Here is a 16,603-nt window from a genome sequence, read left to right as displayed (position 1 = left end):
GGGAAACTTTTTGTTTCCAAATCCGGGCTTCTTTTAAACTTCCCTTAACAGTATTCTCAACCTGTCTGGTGTCTTGTTCTCCATGGATGCTCTCTGGGTGCTTTTACATCGGACCTCTTGAGACCCTACTCACAGAGAAAAAATGGTGCATTTATACGGAGACTCTTTGATTACACACACAGCTGGATTCTCTATTTATCATCATTACTCATTTAGGTCAACATTGATCATTCGAGATCCTCACTGAACCTCTGAGAGAGTTTTAAGCTGGCACTGAAAGCAAAGGGGCATAGAATTGAATTTTATGTTCCACTTCACATAATTGGGACCCAATTTGTTGCTAGATTCTTCTCAAAAAAATGCTAGTTTTACATCCTTTTAGTGTTTGGAGGCCCTCCGAAATGTAAGGAAAAGGTCTAAAACGCTCATAGGCCTAATACCTCTAAAGGCACTGGATATATATACATACACACATATAGATATATATATATGTAGATACACGCGCATACATGTATAGATATATATGAGGCGACACACACATAAGAGGAGCATATGGTGGCGGATGGAGGAGAGATATGTGTGGTTATGTGTAGATGTAGATATGTAGAGATGTAGAGATATATATATATATATAGATATATATGTATATGTAGTAGAGAATATGTAGGAGAGATAGATGAGGAGAGGTAGGTATAGAGGTGTATATATATACATATATATGGAAGCATATATATATATATACATACATACATGACATACATATATATATATATAGTATAAGGCACACATATAGACATATATATCATATATAGATACGCACACACATTATGGATACATACACGATATATATATACATACACATATATATATATATATACAGCATACACATATATGCTTACACATATATATATATATATATACACACATACTCACATATATCATGGTATATAGTGGTAACACGGTAACATATATATATAGTTGGTCACACACACACACACATACATACACTCTCTCACTCACACATACACATACACATATATATATATATATATATATATATATATATATATATATATATATACATATATATGTGTGTATATATATATATATATATATATATGTATATATATGTATATATATGTGTATATGTATATATATATATATATATATGTGTAGGTGTGTATATATATATATATATATATATATAAGAGTGTATGCGTGGTATATGTAGTGAGGAGAGATGTAAGTATGTGTGAGGCGTGTGTGAGAGGAGGAGCATGTGTGTGTATGCATCATATACACACACATACTATTTCACACACATGATATATATATATATATAGGAGTATATAAGAGTACACATATATATATATGAGGCCATATATATATATGATATACAGAAAATATGAGATATATGACAAAATATATATATGAGAATAATAGTATATGCAGCAAATATATATATAAAGAGCAGGCACATAGATATATATATGAGGAGCAATGGAAACAGAAAAGAAATATATATATAGGAGAGAGAGAGAGAGGTATAGATACGTGAAAGGGGTATACATATATACCCATATATATGTAGTCCTGTGTATTCTGATTGCGGTGGGAGGGATGTGCCCTCCTACCTGCGCATGGAGGTAGAATATCTTGGTTCTTCAGGCTGGTGGTGGTCACCAGCCTCCTTGGTCAAACGCTGAATCTGGGCTCGTCACACCGGAACCAGGTGGATACTCTGGATCTTAGGGTTGGTCTCCCCATCCACCTGGACCCCCCACCACACACACACACACACACACACCACACACACACACACACCACACACACACACACACACACACACACACACACACACACACACACACACACACACACACACACACACACACACACACACACACACACACACACACTTTTAGTCTTCTACCGAGAAAAAGTAGTAAATAAACAGGGAATCTGACGTTACAGAGAGCCGATTGGCTGTCTGTACCTGGAAGAGGGACACCGATTGGTCGAGGCCGGCTGTCATGACGACCTGAGCGGAGGGGTGAAACTGGACAGTGGTCAGTCTGTCCTCCGATGGACGCGCACTGTTGGCATGGAGACATTTCTTCATCTGAGAGACAGAGAGAGACCAAACGTTAACGACATGAAGTTTGATACCACAGACGGTCACATGACCACATGATCACATGACCAGGCAACAATATCCTGAAGAAAAATAAACTATAAACCGTCCACACTTCCCGCCTCCTAAAGGGGCGTGGCCTCGTTTCAAAGTGTAGTGGACGTGGTGTGGATGGATGAAAGTTCTTTTGTATAATTGATTTATAGTTTGATATTTACACAGCTAAAAGACAGACTTAGCTTTGGCTATATTAGTTCTGGAAGGTTAGCCAACGTTAGCTGGGTTGCGAGATCTCGTTAGAGTTTGGTGCTGACACACACACACACACACACACACACACACACACACACACACACACACACACACACACACACACACACACACACACACACACACAAACACACACACACACACACACACACACACACACACACACACACACACACACACACACGTCTTAAACTAAGTTCATTTCGTCCTGATGAGTCCATGTGAACCATGTCAGTGTCAGAATGTTGTGGAGATAGGAGGCTCTGTTGAAGAACAGCTCCAATATTTATTTTGGGGACTACGGGGAGAAAGGATCGCTCTAATCTGTGTTCACGCTCACTTCTCCTGTTGGGATCTAAACACTCAGGACCTGCAGCTAGTCTCCAGAAGAGGCACAGACAGGAAGTTACTGTGACTGGGGCTCTGCTCCTACCAGACATTTTCACAAATGCGCAGCACCTGAGCCCACTGGCCACCCCCTTTTCATCGGCCACCCCCTTTTCATCTGCAGCACACCCCTTTCATCATGGCCACAACCCTGTTCATCTGGCCACCCCTGTTCATCTGGCCACCCCCTGTTCATCTGGCCACCCCTTTTCATCTGGCCACCCCTTCTCTCCACCCTTTACTACCCCCTGTTCATCTGGCCACCCCTGTTCATCCACACCCCCTTTCATCTCCACCCCCCTTGTTCATCCACCACCCCTGTTCATCTGGCCTCATCTGGCCACCCCTGTTCATCTGGCCACCCCTGTTCATCGGCCGGCCCCCGCCCGCCCCCCCCTCCCCCCCCCTTTTCCTACTCTGGACAAACATTTATTTTAATATTTCTGTTGGACGGAAAAGAAGCTACCGACCCTCAGGACGCCGCTGGGCAGACTGTCTGAAGACCCCACAAAGTTTCCTGTCCTCCTCAGCAGCTCTTCATCCTCATCATCCTCATCATCATCATCATCATCATCATCATCGGCTGCTGCAGGAACACACAAAAGATTTGGTCAATCTCAAAGTTACTTGTTAAAAGTTACTATATTTGGTTCTCATAGACAATGGTGTTGTCCATGAGAACGAGAACATGAAACGAGCAGCTTTCTGAATGGCCTCTGGTACTCCAACCAGTTTAGTTAGCACACATCTCTAACTGAAGTCAAGGGTAGCACCAAGACAGCTGGAGACCAGCATTCAGACCCATGTTTGAACAGAAGAACTCGGACAGGTGTCTACCTTTCTTCTTCTTCTTTTTCTTCTTCACGCTGCTCTCTGCCCACGATGGAGTTCCTCCCATCGCCTTCTGAAACCTGACACACACACACACACACACACAGGTTAATGTGTGAACAGGTGTGTGTGTGTGTGTGTGTGTGTGTGTGTGTGTGTATGTGTGTATGTGTATGTGTGTGTGTGTGTGTGTGTGTGTGTATGTGTGTGTATGTGTGTGTATGTGTGTGTGTATATATATATATATATATATATATATATATATATATATATATAAATAAATAAATAAATAAGTGTGTGTGTGTATACAGTACAGGCCAAAAGTTTGGACACACCTTCTCATTCAATACATTTTTTTTATTTATTTTCATGACTATTTACATTGTAGATTCTCACCGAAGACATCAAAACTATGAATGAACACATATGGAATTATGTACTTAACAAAAAAGTGTGAAATAACTGAAAACATGTCTTATGTGTTCATTCATAGTTTTGATGCCTTCAGTGAGAATCTACAATGTAAATAGTCATGAAAATAAAGAAACACATTGAATGAGAAGGTATATATATATATATATATATGTGTGTGTGTGTGTGTGTGTGTGTGTGTGTGTGTGTGTGTGTGTGTGTGTGTGTGTGTGTGTGTGGACTTACTGCTCTCTCATCCTCTGCTGTAGCTTCTCTTTGGTCATGGTGGACTCGGGGTCTCCTCTGATCAGGTCTCTACGGTAACGGTGCTTCATGTCCACCCTGACACACCAACAGGACAATTATTGCATCACACAGATCAATCCCTCCTGTCTGTCACGTCGTACGCACGCCATGACATCACACAGATCAATCCCTCCTGTCTGTCACGTCGTACGCACGCCATGACATCACACAGATCAGTTCCTCCTGTCTGTCACGTCGTATGCACGCCATGACCTCAGCACGTCACATCCGGTGCAATTTATTTTTATATTATTTTATATTTATAATTTAACCAATACTTTTCCATGACTTTTTGGCAAATTTCCATAACTATGTATTCCTGAAAATGTCAGTCAACATTATACAATAAGAATACAAATCTGTGTTAAAGTTTACCCTCAGAGGTTTAACAATAAAATTAATGAAAATGTATGTGGTTCATAATATCGCGCGCCGAATACAACGTTAAGGTGAAATACATTTTTTACTAAACGATTTTGTTTTAATTAATCACATATTATTATGCTGTGTTAAAAGAATTTCCATGACTTTTCCAGAACTTTCTGGGTGTTTTTATTTTTCCAAAACCTTTGCAGGCCTGGAATTAGCATTTTTCTAATTCCATAACTTTTCCAGTTTTTTTTCTAACCGTACCAAGCCTGTATGTTTGTGTGTGTGTTTGTGCTCCAACATCACCACGTAGATGAACTCCTGTGGTAATAAACTGCTTTCTGATTCTCATATTCTCATTTTAGGCCTATATTTGTACAAGACAGATGAAGAAATGAAGGGGGAGAGAGGGGTGGGAATGACATACAGCAAAGGGCTGCAGGTCGGAGTGTCACACACACACACACACACACACACACACACACCTAAAGACATGAAAGGGGAGGGGGGGGGGGCGGTAATGACACGCAGCAAAGGACCGCAGGTCAGAGTCAAACCCGCGGCTGCTGCGTCGAGGAGTAAACCTCCATATATGGGCGCCTGCTCCACCAGGTCAGCTACCCGTTAATCGGTGTTTTAAGCCCCCCAGCGTCTCCTTCCAGGCACCAGGATTAGGCAAAGGTTAGGTGCCTTGAATTCAGCGGTCGCAGCGCTGCCTGGAAGGACACATTGGGGAGGGAGTTGCCCGGGCGACCACAGTACTGTATATAAGAAATCTGAGGAGGTGGCGCATCATGATGCATCCAATGGTTGAAAGGATTATCGTAATCAAATTGAATCATCATTCCCAGCCCTAATCTCTGTGGGGAGGGTCAAACATTCCTCTATGCAGGAACACCACCAGGGGGCACGTTCAGTCTCAACACAGGGTGCACCGTGTTGCTATGGTTTCCGTGAAGAACGCCACATTTCCTCTGAACGGTGCGCAACGGACTTTGAGATCTGCTCCTCTGGTTTACTGGCTGCGTCCCAGGTGACAGCCAATCAGCAGAGATGTGTCTAGAACTCGTGGTAATGAAAAGGCAGAGCGCACACAGCAGGGTGTTCAACACCCCGTTACACTACAGACTTCTTAGGGAAGCGGGAGTGATAGTTCAGCCTCTGTCGGAGTTGAAAAGCGCCCTTGCCGTCCGCCGAGGAGACCCCTGCGTGCTGAGTGCAGACACTGCTCTACCCTTCCAAAATAAAAGCCCTTCCTCTTTGAGGGGGCCTGTGAGCGTGCTGAGTGCAGACACTCACTCTTCCTCCAGATCGTCATCCTCGTCCACCCAGGCGGCCGCTCTGATTGGCCGGCGCTGCAGGCGAGCCGCGTCCTCGGCCTCTGATTCCCCCGACTCATGGTCTCCGTCCTCCACCAATAAGCTTCCAGTCTGCTCCGCCGCGTCCTCCTGCTCAGGGACAGGAAATGATGTCAGAGTCAAACAGTTAACTGAGAGTAACTAACACTCTCTCTCTCTCTCCCTCTCCCCCTGAGTGTTAGAGTTTAGAGAGTATGATGATAAAAATACATGTCTGTGTGCGCCTGTATATATGTGTGCGTGTGTGTGTTTATTGTGCCAGTTGATATGACGATGATGATGACAATATGATATATTGTGCAGCCCTATTTGTTGCTACTTTAAATTGCCAGTTTTGTGAATGAGGTTTGGTGGGAAGCAGCGCTGAAATGTAACTAAGTACATGTACTCCAGTACTTCAGTTCAAATGTTGAGCTACTTGTACTTTACTTGAGTAATGCCACTTTCTACTTCTACTCCGCTACATTCATCTGTTACAGCTTTAGTTACTAGTTACTTGACACATTAAGATTTCTGCACAAAGAACACACTTTTACTGAAGCAACATTATCACTGCATGACTTTTATTGTAACAGTATTTTGGGTTCCTGATAGAACATGTCGAAAATGCTTTAATGTTCAAAAACACAAAAGCTGTGTTGGAAACCGTTCCCTCATTCCCCCCTCTGTGTGTGTCTCTGTGTGTCTGGACTGTAACAGAGTATTGTTACAGTGTGGTATTAGTACTTTAACTGCAGTAAAAGGACCTGCCTACTTTGCTCCACCGCTCTCCTAAATGGCTGTAGTATTTGGGACCGCTGTTCTAGCCCTACTGGTTTCTACACTAACTGGTTTCCGTATGTTGTGTTTACCTAACAGCTGCCGATGTGGTCCGCCTGTGTCACCAGATTCGTCACATAATCACAAACATATTACTGGTGATTTTCAAATCGTTTCCCAGATCTACTGTCGCAAAAATGTTTGTCTAAGTAATCGCCACATCACAGCCACCTACAACAAACAAAAAGATCTAAAAACAATATAATCATTCGAGTTCGTCGAGGTTTTGGGGTTGGGTTTCGATCTTGTGGCATAAATATAATAGTTAACACCTAAGTCGACAGCTCTAACACAGTGAGCTATCAAAGCTCTGAATGAAGCTGCTTCCAGTCACCTATCTATTAGCTACGTCATCACCCAGGTAACAATTTGATTTGAGCTGATCTAAAACAACTGGTTACCTGGGCTTAGTTGAGGAAATACCCCCCCGATGTAATGTTTTTCCTTCTTCGTCGCCATATGGACTACTACTACTTCATCACAGCCACCTACTAAGCTACACATTGGGACTGATACATATGTTTTAACAGTAACGATAACTGCGGTTTACATTATCGATATAGTTGCTAATAATTACTACCACCGAGTCACAGAAAAGTGGTAGTAGGCTGCATGACTCAGTTTGAATGCATGGTCTTCATGATTTACAGTCATCGTCTCTTCTGTGTAACCTATATGGTATGGCATATAGTAGCCTAATATATACCCAGAATTAGCAAAATACGGCTTTTAGTAATAGTGTTAACCTACTTGTTAGTTGCGGTTTCACACAAGCATGTTAATGTGTCTCTAATCAAATCATTCATCCAATCCGATGTAAAGTTGTTCTGAAATCTAACTCCGACAGCAAAGTAGCTATTAGTATTTTTAATGAGCTTATTCATCTTTAGTGATAGGAGTTTCTTCTGGCGTTTAACCCCCCAGCTGCCTTTGTGGACAAAAAAAAAAAACACCAGCATATATACAACATGAGAAACATCACATTCATAGCCTTAATTATTACAAGCCACTTCCAAAAACTAATATAGGTTACATAATGTGATTGTGGACATTACGCTATAGCCTACATTTAAAAAGTGTTGATAGAGGAATCGCAACAGAGTCGGGTATAGCCTACGCCGAAGGGAGGCTACAATATTACAATGAGGAAATTATAAGCCTATTATTGTTTCAGATCAACCCAAAACAAAATGTTCCTTTGATGTTAGCAATCACTGTGAGGCGATTAAGGCATATATACAGATCAACTTTCTTTTTCGCCTTTCTTGCAATTGTACTGATTCGTTATGAATGCGTTTTTGGAAGTGGCTTGTAATAATTAAGGCTATGAATGTGATGTTTCTCATGTTGTAATATGCTGGTGTTTTATTTTGTCCACAAGGGGCGCACTGGGTTAAACCCAGAGAGAAACTCCTATCACTAAAGATGAATAAGCTCATTAAAAAATACTAATAGCTACTTTGCTGTGTCGGAGTTAGATTTCAGAACAACTTTACATCAGTTTGGATGAATGATTTGATTAGAGACACATTAACATGCTTGGTTAATTCGCGGCCAAACTCAAGTAGGTTAACACTGTATTACTACAAGCCGTTATTTTGCTAATTCTGAGGTATATATTAGGCTACTATATGCCATACCATATAGGTTACACAGAAGGAGAGACGATGACTGTAAATCATGAAGACCATGCATTCAAACTGAGTCATGCAGCCTACTACCACTTTTCTGTGACTCGGTGGTAACAATTGTGTAGCCTATATCGACAATATTAGACCACGAGTTATCGTTACTGTTAAAACATATGTATCAGTCCCAATGTGTAGCTTAGTAGGTGGCTGTGATGAAGTAGTAGTAGTCCATATGGCCGTAGATGTGAGGAAAGAAACGTGAAAACTACCATCGGGTATTTCCTCAACTAAGCCCAGGTAACCAGTTGTTTTAGATCAGCTCAAATCAAATTGTTACCTGGGTGATGACGTAGCTAATAGATAGGTGACTGGAAGCAGCTTCATTCAGAGCTTTGATAGCTCACTGTGTAGAGCTGCCGACTTAGGTGTCAACTATTATATTTAGGCCACAAGATCGAAACCAGCTCGACCCGAACTTAAATGATTATATTGTTTTTAGATCTTTTTTTTTTTTTTGTAGGTGGCTGTGATGTGGCGATTACTTAGACAAACATTTTTGCGACAGTAGATCTGGGAAACGATTTGAAAATCGGCAGTAATATGTTTGTGATTATGTGACGAATCTGGTGACACAGGCGGACCACATCGGCAGCTGTTAGGTAAACACAACATACGGAAACCAGTTAGTGTAGAAACCAGTAGGGCTAGAACAGCGGGCTCTGGTGTGGAGTTACCTCGCCGAGTCTGTCCAGCAGCTGTTCCTCCGCCCCGAACACCAGCTCCTCCAGCAGCTTCACCGAGCTGTCTTCCTCTCCCAGCACCGACACACACTGCACGTTTCTCCGCCGTTTCTCCTCCTCTTCCTCCGGGTTAAACTTGGGTGCTCGGGTCCGTTTCTTGGCCGCTTTTCTCTCCTCCGTCGCCGGCAGCTTGATAACGTTCACGTCCTCCATGTTGCCCGAACCAAACTCCCAACAGAAAACTACTGATTTAAGCCCTCAGCGGACAGACATGAAGGAATAAACTATTAATATTTCTGTTATTAATCCGCGTTCAGCAGCTTCTGGTTCCACATGTGCTGGAGTTCAGTGTTTTTCTTCATGTGTTTCCGGGACACTGACCTCTGAACCCGGAAAAAATAAAAACCCGCCCCCTGGTGTTCACTGGCGGTAATAGGTTGGGAAAAACCTAAAATAATAATAAAAAAAACAGACACAACATTTCAATAAAAATAATAATAAAAAATAATGCAAATTATTGTGAAAAAAAATCAGTTCCTTCTTTACAATATTATTATACAAAATAAGAATAAACAACTTAAATAAAAACTATACAAAGAATAATAAAATAAAATACAATAATACTAAAATCATAATTTTGTGTTTGAATCTGATTGTTTTCATCATCTCTGCTTTATGAATGAAGATTGTTTTTGCTCAAATAGCTACATACACTAAACCCAGCGTACTTGTACTTTACTTGAGTCTTTTCTTTTCATGTTACTTTCTACTTCCACTCCACAACATTTCATTGAGAAATATTGGACTTTTTACTCCACTACAGCTTTAGTTACTAGTTACTTTAGTTACTCCACTACATTCATCTGTTACAGCTTTAGTTACTAGTTACTTTAGTTACTAGTTACTTTACACATTAAGATTCCTGCACACAGAACACATGTAGTTTATAAAATCTGATGTTTGATTCTAAAGTAAACTAGCCGACAATATAATGGCTACAAGTCACGCTGAGATGATGAGACCATTAAACACACAGCTGGTTGGATCCTTTACACTTCATCCGTAGTTTTAGCGTGTATAGAGCCATCACCAAACCCACCAGACTCCATGTAAATAATCAGGACTTTTAGCGTGTATAGAGCCAGCATATCTCCACCAGACTCCATGTAAATAATCAGGACTTTTAGCATTTATAGAGCCAGCATATCTCCACCAGACTCCATGTAAATAATCAGGACTTTTAGCGTGTATAGAGCCAGCATATCTCCACCAGACTCCATGTAAATAATCAGGACTTTTAGCGTGTATAGAGCCAGCATATCTCCACCAGACTCCATGTAAATAATCAGGACTTTTAGCGTGTATAGAGCCAGCATATCTCCATCAGACTCCATGTAAATAATCAGGACTTTTAGCGTGTATAGAGCCAGCATATCTCCACCAGACTCCATGTAAATAATCAGGACTTTTAGCGTGTATAGAGCCAGCATATCTCCACCAGACTCCATGTAAATAATCAGGACTTTTAGCATTTATAGAGCCAGCATATCTCCACCAGACTCCATGTAAATAATCAGGACTTTTAGCGTGTATAGAGCCAGCATATCTCCACCAGACTCCATGTAAATAATCAGGACTTTTAGCGTGTATAGAGCCAGCATATCTCCACCAGACTCCATGTAAATAATCAGGACTTTTAGCGTGTATAGAGCCAGCATATCTCCACCAGACTCCATGTAAATAATCAGGACTTTTAGCGTGTATAGAGCCAGCATATCTCCACCAGACTCCATGTTAATAATCAGGACTTTTAGCGTGTATAGAGCCAGCATATCTCCACATGTAAATGGGTGAATTAAGGGTTTATTTCAACCAAACCAGAGTGGTGATTGTTGGAACAGTGGAAAGATGAACCAAGACGGCTTTTGGTAGTTTTATTTAGTTTCTGTCCACTTTGAATGAAGTGTGTTTTACCCATTGACATATATATTAATGGACCAATAGACCCCGTTGCTCTGGACGGAGACCAGTGAAGGCTATTAGAAGCACTTTTCCGGTGATGGCCAGCTTTACTGAGCAGCCTCCAACTGAGAGAGACAGCGTAAATGTGACGTGAGCAACCTGTCTGAAAGTGTGAAGTCTTCTGGTAGCTGTGCCGAGAGAAATCTCAATCATTCCCAATCTTACAGAGACGGAGAGTGTAGGTATATGTAAGGAGATAACATAAGCACAGGCTAATTATTGCTAACTAACATGCTAGTTAACATTAGTAATTAAACCTAAACAGCTAACGGAAGTCCAAACTGCCTGCGAGGTTCTCCTGTACTATACGGTAATTCCTCTACTGTGTGACAGTAAGTCTCGTGGTTATGACACAATCGTTAGCCTATTGTTATAAAAACGTCTGCTACGGAGCCATAACGTGAGATACAAGGTAATGGAGCCTTTTATACATTGTTGTGTTTCTTTCGAACTAAACAATGGACAAATCGAGTCTTTAAACGCTTCGGATGTAAAGTTATTCTCAGTCAAGTGACGTAAAACAAAAATGGCGGTAAGCGGAATGCTAACAGGAGGTGATGGCCAGTTAGCAACAAAATGGCGCCATGATGGCTCGAGTTCTGAAGCGAAGCTTACCCCCTTGGTTTTACCATGATAAAAGTCCTGATTATTTACATGGAGTCTGGTGGAGTTTGGTGATGGTGATTTCGGGGCTGTTTCATGTTAAACTAAAAGGATCTTACTCTTTAACTAAAAGGTCTATCTCTGTAGGGATCCATCCCATAATGTTGTCACACACTTAGACACAGAAACATGGAGACATAGAGTCCAGGTTAAAAATAAACCCAGAAGTTACCCTTTAAAGTCTAAAACAACAAAGAAAAAAAGACCAAACATTCATTTAAAATATAGAAAGTGGTCGTCAATTCCAACTGTAGTTTGTGCTTTTTATTCAAACAAATCAGAATATTCACACATTTAGTTACAAAAAACAAGGAGACTGTCTTTTGTTAATTATTCTTTTATTAGTTTCTTGTCACATTATCTCCATCTGGTGGTCGGATCAAGAACAACAGAGTTACACTGAGCTGGAACACTGCAGCAACTTAACAGTTATAATGTCACTTTAATAACTTTAATTATTCATATTTTATTATTTTCAGGACCTTCAAACTTTTAATGAATCAAAATTAACAACTTAATTTATGGTTTAAAACTGAAATAAACTTTGTTTAGATTAAAATGGGACTTTAATATTCAGATTATTATGTTTAAACCTGGTGTATTTCCTGTATAATGAATAGTATAGTATATAGTATATAGTATATAGTATATAGTATATAGTATATAGTACATAGTATAGTATAGTGACTGTTTGGGTCGTGCTGACATCAGCTGGAGAGATTGAGGGAAATGAGGACAGAACAACAGATGAACACATCATCCTCCATCTTTCTAAAGAAACAACTCATCTCTGACACTGACATGCTTCACCATTGGGATGTGCAGGTGTGACCGGTGCCTACTAGATATCTCCTTCTAGCCACGATTTCTGTCATTGATAGACTTGAGAATCTCTTCCAGTTTGTTTTCCAGTTTAAGCTCCATCATTTCTATTTTGGTGTCAATGGTGATGATATCTGGAACAACTGGTATATCGATCGCTGTAGCGTTGCAAATGGGGATTCTCTTTTCACATCTCTCACCATAGTAACCATCTCGACACTCACAAAACCATTCATTGGAGTCCAGCAGCCGCTTGCACCATCCATGGTTGCTACATGTTTCACCTTGACAGACATTCTCCCTCCGGGAGTAATAGATGGACATCTGTCTATAATAACTGCTATACCACAGACAGTCCTTTTGGAGTAAGGGTGCTGGAGCCTCAGCAAAGTTTTTCAGATAGGCAGCATGTGTCACTTTAGCATAATCTGAAAAGATCCATTCGTTACTTCTGGCCGCATATAGATTAGGGTTCTTTGGTGTATACTTACAGTTGTGTGCTGTGTTCTCACATAATTGACTTGATGGAAAGCATTCATCAGCTGCTTCGATAACAACAAGAGCATTCCTTTCATCTGTTTTCAGAGTGTATCCCACAGCGATGGTGATCGTGTCCACGGTAATCTTAGTCAGATTATATAGTACGTAATAATAATCATATTTTGTTTTGTACACCAGCACCACCCAGTTGTACCAGTTGTACTTCTTATCTAGAGATTTTTTCACCTTATCAGCGATGGCTTCTTTGTTGTCAGCACTGAGTCCTTTCCTGATCTCCACCACGTCTTCCTTCATGTAGCGCTCATAGCTGTACAGGCAGTAGTACAGAGCTTTAATTTGAGCTCTGTAGACGTTCTTGAACATCTTGATGTGTTCGGCTTCTATACCTGATGAATACAACCCGATCAGTTTCCAGTAGAATTGGTTCAGCACCATCCCCTGCCACAGCAAACTGCTGAAATAGACATTATATTTGCCGATCGTTTGAACATCACATTTAAACTTCCTCCTCAGCAGTTCGTTGAGGTTTCCACTGAGAGGCGTGACCGTCAGGTAATAGTAGAAATTGGCCACACTGGCTTCAGTTCCTGTGTTCTCATAGTAGTTGACGAATGCCTCTGCCAGTCGGAGTTTGTCCTCTTTACTTTGTACCGACTGACTGTTCTGAAGAAGCTCATCGAACTTCTTCCAGGAGTTGAGGATGCGTAGTTCATCTTGAGCATAGACGCTGATGTAGTTAAACCATTCTACGTCTGTTGCCAGGTCTGAGATCTGGATGGAGAGCAAGTCCAACTTCCTGTTCACTTTCTTCCAGCACCGGGTCAGTCTGAGGGATGAAGGCCAAGACCATGTTGACAGCAGCGCACATTAGAGCTCCAATACCGGGCGCCAAGCTGGCGACATTGGTGAGGCTCTTCATCACATCTGACAACTTTTGGGTATCAATCTTTTCAATCCCTTCTTTGACGACAGTGAGGAAGCTTTTTGTCACTTCCATAGATTTATCCACTTTCTCTCTGGTATCGGAATCCAGGTCTCTCTTCACCCTGTAGGGGGGTGAGACGACGAAGGACTGGGGGTCATATGACCGAGCTGAGGATGTCGTCCAGTAGAGAGGAAGGATCAGTGAAGCCAACAGCATGGAGGCAGACAGGCGAGGGAACGCCATGACTGCAACACAGACAACACAACATGGAATCATAAGAAAAGATAAACTTTATCATCCTGAAGGAAATTTGTCTTAGGCAAAATTGCTGGCAACAGGTACATACAAACCCATTCATAACTTATCATATCATTCAGTTATATATCGTACGGATTGTAGGTAATGTACGTATTGCACTTGCCCTATTATAAAATAAATTATGCATAGTAAAGAATTTGCACTAAATAATAGAATGCCATTTGAGAACAGAAAAAATTGCACATGGTAAGTAATTGACAGCTTAAAACAAACAGCTCTAATAAAATAAGTCAGCACAGTGTTACAGTGATGAGGACTCATGTTCTAAACGCTGCACATTCAAGACTCACAACACAACCATCCCAGTTAGTTGTCGACTTGCTAGCATTTAATTGTAAGTTATGTAATCATAACAAATGCACGTGTACAGCTGTTCATATTTATGACAGTGGTGTAGAAGTCAATAACACTATTAAGATGTAGGGGGCACCAAATCCCCCAAAATACCAAAGATTAGCGTTATGTTGCTTTAAAGGTGCCCTGTCACATGTATTTCATGACTTTGTGGTAATGTCTGAAGTTCTACCATAGACTCTGTAACCTTGGTTACCTTGTTTCAAGCCATTCCAGTGTGGTATAGAAAGCATGCAGGAAGACTCAGCTCCATTTGTGCCAGTTCTCATTAATATTCAACGAGCTAAGCTGCTTGACTCTGATTGGCTAACAGCTAGCCAATCATTCGTTCATTTTCACATTCACCACATAACACAAACACATACGGACCCAACAGATTTCAAAACATACAAGTAAAAACAGTTTTGTGTGGCAGGGCACCTTTAATAGGTTTCTTTTTTTAAAGATTCAGTGTTCTCCTCTCACTGATGCTCGGCCATTGTTCTTTTAGCTCTTTGGTTGTTTGAAAATCCTAATGCAGGACGAGACTTTGTGAATACAGCTCGTGTTCAGGCCTTCACCCTGTTTTTACCATGGTCTGGGTGAATACTCAATTCTGACTGGCTGCAGGGTGTCCGTAAATACATGTAAGTGATAAAGGACACCTACTAAAGGAGTTCTGGTTAAACTGATGGCTTACCATTCTAAATGTGAATGTAAATCTGTTATTTCCAACACTGTGTGTAGTCCTTCAGTGCTTCGCCCTCTGAACACCACCGGATGGCGCTAACACACAAGCTGCAGGAAGTAAGTTACACCAAAGAGACTCAATACTAGGCTCTAAACCTTCTCTGGGTACACTTTGAACTGACTTTGTTTCACAGCGATTAACGTTATCTCACATCTCGTTCACTGTTCAGGTCGCTACTTCAGGCTGCAGCCGACAGTAACGGAACACATGGCGGATAATTTGTTCGTGAAAATCTTCATATTAATTTGGGGACAATTACATGGCTGGATAGCTAGCTTGTCTTCTTGTTAAACATACTGTCAAATTATATTTACTGATTTCCAGCTGTACACAATGTTATTACCTCTAAATATTGCTAGCATAGCGTTAGCTTTCTGGCTCTGGCAATTTCAGCCTGAACTACCAGAAAAATTGGTCAGGATGCAAAGAAAAAACTCTCAAGCTACTTCAGGGGAAATACAGGCTTCACTACAAGAAAGTGGTGTGACTGATTTAAGATCCACAATAAAGAGGCACCAAACAACATAGGTTGGACGGTCGGGTTGCCAGAAAAAAGTAATTACTGCGCAATACAATATGCCAAAGAGCACTTGGACAAGCCCAAAAAAAACTTCTGGAACAAAGTCTTTTGGAGTGATGAGACCGAAAAGTAACTTTATGGTCACAACCATAAATGTTATGTTTGGAGAGGAGTCAACAAGGCCTATGACAAAAAGTGCACCATCCCTATTGTGAAGCATGGAGGTGAATCTCTGATGTTTTGGCAAAAGTTGATGGCAAAATGAATGCAGCATGTTTTCGCAAAATATTGGAGGACAATTTGCACTCATCAGCCTGAAAGCTGTGCATGTGACGCACTTGGACTTTCCAACATGACAATGATCCGAAGCACAAGGCCAAGTCAACCCTTCAGTGGCTAAAGCAGAACAAAGTGAAGGTTCCGGAGAGGCCACCACAGTCTCCTGACCTCAATATCATTGAGCCTCTTTGGACTGCGTTCAAGCCAGCCGAC

At 41.2% G+C, this 16,603-nt stretch overlaps 1 protein-coding gene and 1 pseudogene across 1 annotated transcript in view; both read right to left on the bottom strand.

Annotated features, from left to right (window-relative positions):
- The window catches only part of utp18 (UTP18 small subunit processome component), a 15,882-nt gene extending 6,249 nt beyond the window's left edge, over nucleotides 1–9,633 (bottom strand). The window contains 10 exon segments of the mRNA XM_039826091.1: nucleotides 40–55; nucleotides 1,611–1,658; nucleotides 1,660–1,707; nucleotides 1,709–1,771; nucleotides 1,997–2,122; nucleotides 3,262–3,374; nucleotides 3,629–3,702; nucleotides 4,280–4,375; nucleotides 6,008–6,156; nucleotides 9,251–9,633. Coding sequence (XP_039682025.1) covers nucleotides 40–55; nucleotides 1,611–1,658; nucleotides 1,660–1,707; nucleotides 1,709–1,771; nucleotides 1,997–2,122; nucleotides 3,262–3,374; nucleotides 3,629–3,702; nucleotides 4,280–4,375; nucleotides 6,008–6,156; nucleotides 9,251–9,469 — 952 coding nt within the window. The 5' untranslated portion in view covers nucleotides 9,470–9,633.
- Nucleotides 9,634–12,308: 2,675 nt separating this feature from the next.
- On the bottom strand, nucleotides 12,309–14,432 carry LOC120574962 (annotated as a pseudogene).
- Nucleotides 14,433–16,603: the final 2,171 nt, after the last annotated feature.

The sequence above is a fragment of the Perca fluviatilis genome, chromosome 15 (genome assembly GCF_010015445.1).
Source record: "Perca fluviatilis chromosome 15, GENO_Pfluv_1.0, whole genome shotgun sequence".
NCBI lineage: Eukaryota > Metazoa > Chordata > Actinopteri > Perciformes > Percidae > Perca > Perca fluviatilis.
Note: the sequence above shows the minus strand (reverse complement) of the source record. Positions and strands in the feature narration are given on the sequence as shown.